The sequence below is a fragment of the Simochromis diagramma genome, unplaced genomic scaffold (genome assembly GCF_900408965.1).
Source record: "Simochromis diagramma unplaced genomic scaffold, fSimDia1.1 OVJJ01000602.1, whole genome shotgun sequence".
NCBI lineage: Eukaryota > Metazoa > Chordata > Actinopteri > Cichliformes > Cichlidae > Simochromis > Simochromis diagramma.
The window spans coordinates 8,758,648-8,767,924 of NW_024387040.1; the positions used below are offsets into that span (position 1 = coordinate 8,758,648).

Below are 9,277 nucleotides of genomic sequence, written 5' to 3' on the forward strand. Positions count from 1 at the left end.
TCCATCCAAAACACCCTCCTACTAACCCCTAGAGGGTCACCCAGCATGCTGTGGAGTACTACTGGTGTCTGCTCGGGGCATGAAAAGGTTGCATAAGCATCTGTCATATTTCTGTCAGCCCCTTTTGACATGTCAGAGAGGCCGTAGACCACAACAAGATGGGAATGGTCTGAGAAAAGACGGAGCTGACAGTTTGGGGTCTGCTGGCTCTGATAAGAAATCCCGTGGCCTGGGGGTGATGTTTGGATTTCTGACCACAAACATGGGCTTCATTCTCTGAGAGATAAACACACCATGTCTGGATATTTCAGGTGCAACAGGTTGCTTTAACCTTTGCCTCTGCACCATTACCCAGGTCTGAGTCGGTTGCACCAAAAAACAACAAAAAAACATTTTTGCACAATTCAATAGCGTTTGTCTGTCTGTGTGTGTGTGTGTGTGTGTGTGTGTGTGTGTGTGTGTGTGTGTGTGTGTGTGTGTGTGTGTGTGTCCGTGCATGTCATGCGAGTTTATAAAGTTTATATTTGACTACTGGCTGATGTCATCTCCATATCCGAAGAGAAGCTTGCCAAAGGTTTAACCTCCAGCTCAGTATGAGACTTCAAGTCACAAGGAAAGGGCAAATATAGAAAGCAAAAATATTCTTTGCATAGTAAAATCAGGTTTATCTTTAATTTTAAAACTCATACAAAGTATGATAGAGAGCAAAATGACAGGAATGAGCACCTAATGAGATGAAAGTAATTATTAGACTGGATATTTGAGATATTGCAGATTAAAAGTTCCTTGCGATGCTGAAAAGGGTGCAGTATAATCGCTGGGAATGAAATTAAAAAGCCCTTTAATAAGGCTGCCAAGCAAGCACGTTCTCAAGTGGATGGATCGAAGGGATGTGATTAAGAGAGTTTTGAGACCTCAGTTTAATCAATCAGCTGTTTGCTGACATCGAAGCCCAGACCCTCGGTGTGTCTACAGCAGGAGAAACTTGACTTTTTGAACATCGGGGTGCTGAGAGAGAAGCTGGCAGCGCTCCAGTATCACAACACTCTGTGGTTTTAATGTTTATTTCACCCCACCCCCCCTTTGTCCAGCGCGTCTTATTATGCTGCTCTCAAAGAAAATTTGCATCGAGATAGCCGCGCGTAAAAGTTGCTAATGACGGAGCCATTAAGTCCATTAGATTGCAAGAGCCTCTAACGCAGTTTGGGAGCCAATACACAGATTGGTGATGAGGTATTGGTGTCTGACGCAAGAGCGAGGTGAGAATAACAACGCGACCGGCGCGCGTGGCTCTGCCTCTCCGTTTATTGTGGATTTAAAAGTTTTTTTTGTTTAGTTTCAAGTCTTTTTAATCCAAACGGATAAATCCAAATGCAAAGTCTGACAATGTTGCACTAATGCCCGGATACGTGTTTAAACTCATTGCAGGATTCAACATCTAGCTGCACATGACTTTCTGCACCTATTTGAAATACCACTGCTTCCCCCCTCCTCCCCCTTTGAAGGATGTCACCACTCCAAACAAGGGTCGTGGGCGTGCTCTGAACTTTTTTACACCTTTGTAGTAGTGGGCACTCCCTCCACACGGCGATTGGCTGCTTCTGCGTTTATAGCGCACCGACATTCACGCTCACTGCTGAGTAGTCGGTATCTTTCGGTCCATGCGGCTTCTAAGAGACGCTAATGGATGTGACTAATTATTTTTCATTCCACTCTGAAAGCAAGGCGCATTTGATTTTTCTTTGATTTGTTAAAAAAAAACAACTTGTTATTAAGAATTTATTACTTGTCGTGTGTTGTCGCCTCTGCGAGCTGTCCGGTGGCTCTCTCCAATCCTCCCAGCTGGACAGAGATGAGTAGTCCCGATGCGGGTTACGCCAGCGACGATCAGACCCAGGGAAGGTGTACGCTGTCAGTCATGATGCCTGGAATGGGACACTGCCAGTGGGCCGACCCTCTCAGTCCTCTTGGGGACACAAAAGTGAAAAACGAGCCGTGCGCGTCCAGCTCCGGCAGCCAGAATCGCGGGAAAAGCGAACCTCGGATCCGACGGCCCATGAATGCGTTTATGGTCTGGGCAAAGGATGAGCGCAAGAGACTGGCGCAGCAAAACCCGGACCTGCACAACGCAGAGCTGAGCAAAATGCTGGGTAAGGACGTTCATACTTTTTTAAACAACTGTATTTGTCACATCTGTGCAGTCACGCTTTTATTTTCCACTGATTTTCAGTCTTTACGTGATTGCATTTTTACTGTTATGTCAATTTTATTCTCAGATAAATGTAAATAGTCCTTTCCCAGCAGATGACGTGACGTTTTTAAAAGTTACTCTTGTCTGAGTTGGCTGTAGGTGTAACCTCAAAAACCTGTCCCAGTCCCCTAAAATGGCAACAGGCTATTTTTGTGTGCATCACCAGACTGCACACGGTATCTGCTGACATATCACTGATGTGTACTCTCTTCTTGACCTGCAGGAAAATCATGGAAATCGCTTCCTATAACAGAAAAGCAGCCTTTTGTGGAAGAGGCAGAGCGGCTGCGGGTCCAGCACATGCAGGACCACCCCAACTACAAGTACCGGCCCCGGCGGCGGAAGCAGGTGAAGAGGATTAAGAGGCTGGACTCTGGCTTTCTGGTCCATGGCGTGTCAGATCACACGGCCTCATCGATGCCCGGGGAGAACAGGGTGTTTGTGGATAGCCTTGGCTACCATGAGCACGGCTTCCAGGTTCCTCCACAGCCGCTCAGTCACTACCGTGATGCTCAGGCTCTTGGAGGCCCCTCTTATGAAACCTACAGCCTGCCCACGCCTGACACCTCTCCCCTGGACGCTGTGGAGTCAGAGTCCATGTTCTTTCCCCCCCATTCACAAGAGGATTGTCACATGATGCCTGCATACTCTTACCAGTCACAAGCTGCAGAATTTCAGCCCCAGGACCCCCTCTCCAACCACCACAGCAACGCCATCGTGCACCGACACCCAGCCTCGGCTCAAGAGCAGCCCCCTCAGCTCCCCCCTTCGTACATGGGGTGCCCCAACCCTTTAGCCATGTATTACCCTCACCACTGCAATCCCAGTCACACCAAACGGCACCCCGGTGGAGCAGGACAGCTCTCCCCACCTCCTGACGCTCACCCTCACTCAGCAGACAGCGTGGAGCAGATGCACCACCCTGACCTGATCGGTGAGGTAGACCGCAGCGAGTTCGAGCAGTATTTGAGTTCCTCTTCAGCGCGTGCGGACATGACAGGCTTGCCGTACGGGTCACACGAGGCAGGCATGCAAGGACCTGAAAGCCTCATATCATCGGTGCTGTCAGACGCCAGCACAGCTGTGTATTACTGTAGCTACAACAACTCCTAACCTCCTGCCCGGCCTGTTACCCTGCAACAAGGACACATGCTCTGACCTCAAATCTCTGTAGCTAAATCTGAACAAAAAATGTTTGGTTTTTTTACTGAAGCAGGAGGTTTAGGAGATTTAAACCCAGCTTTGTACTGTACAAGAACAGTTAATAAAGCCATTGAGGATTTTAGTAGGAACACTGGCTTGAACTTTTCTCTTCCTCTCTCGCAGGGATATGAAGTCATTTTGTGATGATAAATATTGTACAGTCACTATTTTAACGTTTATGTATATACTGAATGTTTTTTTTATACTTTTGCACTTTTGAGAAATAAATGTTTGCAAATAGTCTTGTTCTCTCGCGTATTATTTTGTCTATATTCTTAAATTCAGAATGACATTTGATGAAATGCATCGGATTTCATATTTTAATTTTATATTGGGGTATGTTTTATTTCATAAATATGTCAATATTTAGTTATAAAAATATTATAGCACAAATTCACCTTTTTATGCGGCCAAGCCTTATTCCTTATTATGTGGTTGTTTGTTTTTCCGACTTCCACACGGAGCTGAACGCGTTCCCAGCAGAAACGGTTGCTCACCTGGAAGCAGGGCAGCGGAGGGCTGCGACCCGGCTTCCTGGCCCGGACACAGTGGAGGCAATCTCAGTGCCTGCGTTACACATGGCGCCTTGTTTTCGCAGCATGGGAGAGCAGTTTATGCTCCGGATATCCTGTCTGTAAATGATTTAGTCTTTTCTGATTAATGGTAGGGGCCATTAAAATTACGTGTGGACAACTACACGTCTTTTGAACAATGGTGACCATTTATTTTTGCGTGTTTAACAACAGAGCATTAGGTATACGCTTCAATATCCATCCTCCAGCTATGCTTAATAACATGGCAGTGACATCAGGCGTTATTTCTGTGGGTATACCGAACGGCGATGATATATTTATCCACTAATGCCCGTCTGTCGCTTTGACATGAATCAAACTTATCGGGCTAAAATCTTTAAGAGATCAACCCAGACCTTGAGGGTAATTTGATGTATTTATAACACAGCAAGAGTCCCATTTTATAAATAGAGGTTTTTCCTATTTTAAAAGGAAGAGGTTCTTCTCTCAAGGGTCAATCACCCTGACCTCACGAGCCATTTTTAGCACTTCAGAGGAAACATGGTCCTGAGGTGTGTATATATATTCGTACACTTTGTTCCCTCTGAATGTTTTAAGTATTCTCTTATGCAGAAACAGATGTTGGGCTCAGGGTAAATACTGACGCTCTTCCCACAGTTCGCTACGTGTTTTGCTTTCCCTTCTGTCACCCAAAACCGACGTATCTACCTCCAGGCCGTGCAGGAGAATCCAGCGTAATGGCTCTGAATGTGTTTAAATTCAGTCTGCAGCTGAGTGGCAGGTTTATCCTCCCTGTCGTTACCGCTAATAGGTGCATAACAACAGGCTCAGGCCACGATCCCCGAGGCATCAGCACAGTGGGTGGGGGTCACCTGCGCGGACTTAGGGAGAGGCAGACCCCCCACGTCAACCGTGATATTATCTCATTACGATAATTGACCCGGGCTAATTGACGAGGAAGAGCTCAACAAGGAAATCTGACAATTCAGACAGATGTGGGAGGTGTTGGATAAAATTATGTACATGTTGGAGATATGATGGAAACTTTTAATCAGTTATTTGATTGATTGATTTTGTTTATATTTCTTTTTCATTTATAATTGAATCAAATTCACTTAAAAACAGCTTGGAAAACATTCTACTTTTTATATAAAAAAACAACATTTATAAAAACGTAAAATTTCTCAGCAGTAGAATGTAGATGTTGTAATTTTATTTCTGGTCTTATGTTTTTTGTTTTGTTGGTTTTATTGGATGTGACACAGGTGGTGATTGGTATCCTGAAAAGCACTGTATAAGTACATGTAATTACTTACTAATGTAAAAGACTTAATTATTATTTGCTTTTGTATTTAACAAGCTAGATACAGTTTATGGTGTTAAGAGGCCATTCAGTTCAAATTTATTTATATAGCCCCAAATCACAACAACAAGTCACCAAAGGCATTTTATATTGTGAGGTAGACCCCACAATAACACAAACATGCATTTCTTAATATAATATTTTATACTATACAACTGGTTGTTTTCATATTGTCCCACATATAAGAAAGAAGAGCATCTATTTAATGTTTTTCAGCCTATTTATAACAGTGATGTTTGTATCAAGCAGCAGCACTGAAATGTTTTCAGGTAAAAGCAAGAAATTCTGTCAGAGCAAAGAGAGCACAGCTCAAAGCTCAGGAAATCAGGGCTTTCATGATGTTCCCACTGCAGCAGTAGTGTGCACGTGTGCGTGTTTGTGTGTGTGAGGTTTTTTGTGTACCCGTGTGTCCTGGGGCTTCGCTGCCAGGCAGTGCGCAGGGAGCCACTCAGAGATTACAGCAGCACGACGGGCTGCATTAACACAGCAGCACTTAATCATGGCACTGCCCTAATCTCATCTCAGGTAGCTGCCTTTCGCAAACACACAGACAAATACAGCCTCGTGTAGCCGCAAAGGAGACAGCTGCAGTTTGATTCAACAAACCGGCACCGTCGGCTGTATTTGACCTCCGAGAGGTTTTAGCAGATATTATTATGTCACCACAGCAGTGCGTGATTATGCTCAATAAACAGCAAACGCACAGTATAGATAATACAGCTCACCTGAGGAGCTGGCTCCAGGTGCAAGCACTTATCCCTAATTGAGTTCTCGCTCTTAACATTATACCATTCAGTAACAAGGAGAGCAGATAAAAAGCCATGTCACGAGAATGTCCCGAATATGATTTTACTATAAAGAAAAAATAAAAAGCTAATAGTTTATCAACTATTATATAAAAGTATTTTTTCCATAAAGTTACTTTATTAAGGTTGGTAACACCTTATTTATAGTGAGAAATAATCCATTCATTGTATTTATTTTTATTTTAAAACAATTTCACTGCAGCTTGGTTTGACTTTTTTCAGCAGCTTATAGAATAGACTAGAATACCTTTTATAGTAACTATACAAATATACAATGAGATTTATGCAAAAAGGCTGCAGAAGACCTGGACTTTCTGATATTTTACCAGCATTTGCAGCATAAGCATTGCCCAAGGAGACTTTTCACAACCTGCCAAATTGGTTCTCATTAAGACCTTACAAACCACCTAAAATAAATAAGTATTTGATCTTGATTTGACTGTTGTAATAGGTTTAATTCAGGTGTCAATCATCCCAAACGCTGCGACTCGGTGCTTAACAACTACATATCCCCCATGTTGGTTTCTTTACACTGGCTACCAGGCAGTTTTAGAATTGATTTTAAGATTTCACTGTTTGCTTTTAGGGCATTGCATAGGTTGGCGCCTCCTTACCTCTCTGATCTCTTAACTTTGTACACTCCCACTAGATCCCTGAAGTCTGCTGAGCCAAAAAACATAAAGGAGATCAGGCCTTTAGGTACACCTGAACTACCTCTTCACATCAGCTTTTAAGCCAGGCACGGCTTTACGTGTGTGGTTTTACTGAAGTTTTCTCATTTTGTGCTTTGATTTTTAAAATCTCTCTCATTGTTTTGTATGAATTTATTGTATTAGCTGTACAACACCGACAACAATAGATGCTGCTTTTTTTTTAAATGCTTGTAAACAATAAAGTAATCAAGTAATTAAAGTTATTATATTCAAGTTGTGTACTAAAATACTGTCCTATTAGGTCTTCATACCATTCATACAGAAAAAAATGAAACTGTGGCTCAAAAAAAACGTGAGGATCTGCTGTGTTTCGCTGACATTTTTCAACGTTGGTCCAACAAAACAAGGAATTTGATTACATCAATTTGTGCTACAACTCACAATGGTACAGTCTCACTATTTCCTGGCATTTTCTATTCTAAACAGTTAATCGGTCAATTGTATGAAGACTGATCAGCATGAAAATGACGCACAAATAAATAAAATCATATATGCATATGACACGAGGTTAGATTTCAACATGGTTTTACATCTGTAACTGACTTTGAAATGGGTTCAGTTTCAACACAAGTGTGACGCAGTAACGCACATAAATCAAAACTCTGTGTGCAAACTATTGAAAGTCTGGGTTTCAGAGAGAGCGACAGATAGGGGCTGCAAACTGATTAAGTCATTGATAGTAGATTGCAAATACAGCATGCGAGACAGCTGCAGGAGAGGGTGTGTCCTTTGTCTAAAGCAGGGCTGGTTGTTCATAATCCCAGGCATATGCTATCCCTCTCAGGCCTGATCGCTTTTATGGTCTCTGCCTGTCACACCATCGTCCAGTTGTGTTCCCACTATATATAGTTTCACAGATACAGTCAATCTCCACTCAATGCTGTGACCTAAAAAGCTTTCTTTTTTTTTCTCTATGACGACAAAGTCAGATGTAAGCAATTTGTTTGTGATTTAATTAATTGAACAGGTATTCTGTGATAAATAATTACTGACTTGAAGTCTTTTTAATTGCATGGTTGCAAGGCAATGTTAACATGTTTCACAGGAAGGTGTTTTGTTTTATATAAATTAGTTAAAAGTTTAAATGCATGATTTTTGCTTCGTGCAAAAAAAGCTGGACATTTAGAGAAATTAAAACAATCACAAAATATGATGCATAATACATTCATTCATTTTATATTACATACATTATGTAATTTCAAACACCAACAGGCCAATAGAAGGAGTATAGTAATATTTACGAGACATGAAGATGCTGCATGCAGGTATAAAAGTATTGGTGCTCAACCTAGCTTCAAAGCAGAGGTGGCCTACATACGTAAAGTGTTTTGTTTTGGTTCGTTTCTTAAAAAGGTGTTTCAAAAGAGAGTAAAAAATATGCAGAAATGATAAAGTGTTGCAGCAGAAATAAGTAAGATAAGGCCAACAGAAGCTAGGTCTGATAGTGCTGATTATAAAGTTGTGGTTTGGTGCCAGAGAACATTTTTCAAACTGGCTAGCACATTTGTTTCACAGTCAGGAATTGACTCAGGGAGCTGAATCAACTCCAGGCCTCTCCTGATCAGCTCAGCACTCACTGTTCTTTTGTCTGAATCCCCTTGTGGCATTCAGGACAATTTTTAGCTCATGTCCAGGCGGGTAGTGAGTATAAGATGACTACATCAGCAGTCAGTTTCCTCTCGGCTGTGTTTTTTCTTTGGGAGGCTAAAAGGTGTTGGCAGAGTGTTCAGCCACACTTTGCTTTCTTTAAGTTTTGTGTCCTCTTGTTACAGGATTCCCTGCTGGCTCCTTTCTTGAGAAACAAGTAAGGAAAGTGAGCAATGATGAACAAAGAACATTGTGTAATATGATTAGTCATTAATGAGTAACTTCAATTTGATGCCAGCGTTGAGAAGAAGTGAATGCAAAATCCAAATAATGTGGAAAATTACAACATGAATTTCAAATACACTTTAAAAGCAAAGTGAAAAGTTGAAAGGGCAAAAATGTATGAAATGTAGATAAAATACAATGGATATCCTAAAATATCGTCATGGAAAAGCTAAATAGTGTCAGTCTTATTTATATCGTACAGTTCATTAAATGTAAACTCAATGTGCTATCTAAAAGATAAAAACACTTAAAATAATTGTGTAGCTCTACAAGAGCTTAAAGCTTTGAAAACAATAAAATAAAATGCAAGTTAACTGACATACGCAAACTTACACTTCTTGGCCATTCGTTTTTGCTTAAAAGCCCAGATAAAAATCATAAAGTTATGTAGCTGAAAAGTACTCAGTGAACAATTTACTGAAATCATTTGCTTAATTTAAGTGGTTTAATAGCTAAAAGTATTTAACAGACAAATACTAACAAATTAGATAATTATTTGGTTAGCTTAATTAGCTAGCTACAACTAACATGTTTAT

General features: G+C 41.4%; 1 protein-coding gene across 1 annotated transcript; it reads left to right on the plus strand.

The window, feature by feature from the left end:
- Window positions 1-1,852: 1,852 nt before the first annotated feature.
- sox17 (SRY-box transcription factor 17) lies at window positions 1,853-3,388 on the plus strand. The gene is made up of 2 exons (XM_040044389.1): window positions 1,853-2,150; window positions 2,475-3,388. The coding sequence occupies exons 1-2, from the start codon at window positions 1,853-1,855 to the stop codon at window positions 3,362-3,364; spliced, it is 1,188 nt and encodes a 395-aa protein (XP_039900323.1). The 3' UTR covers window positions 3,365-3,388.
- The last annotated feature ends 5,889 nt before the right edge of the window (window positions 3,389-9,277 follow it).

Excerpts from the sequence above, each read along its gene's own strand:
- sox17 (XM_040044389.1), top strand. The coding sequence starts at position 1,853 with ATGAGTAGTCCCGATGCGGGTTACGCCAGCGACGATCAGACCCAGGGA. Across the intron at positions 2,151-2,474 it reads AGAGCTGAGCAAAATGCTGG|GAAAATCATGGAAATCGCTT; the intron begins GTAAGGACGTTC and ends CTTGACCTGCAG.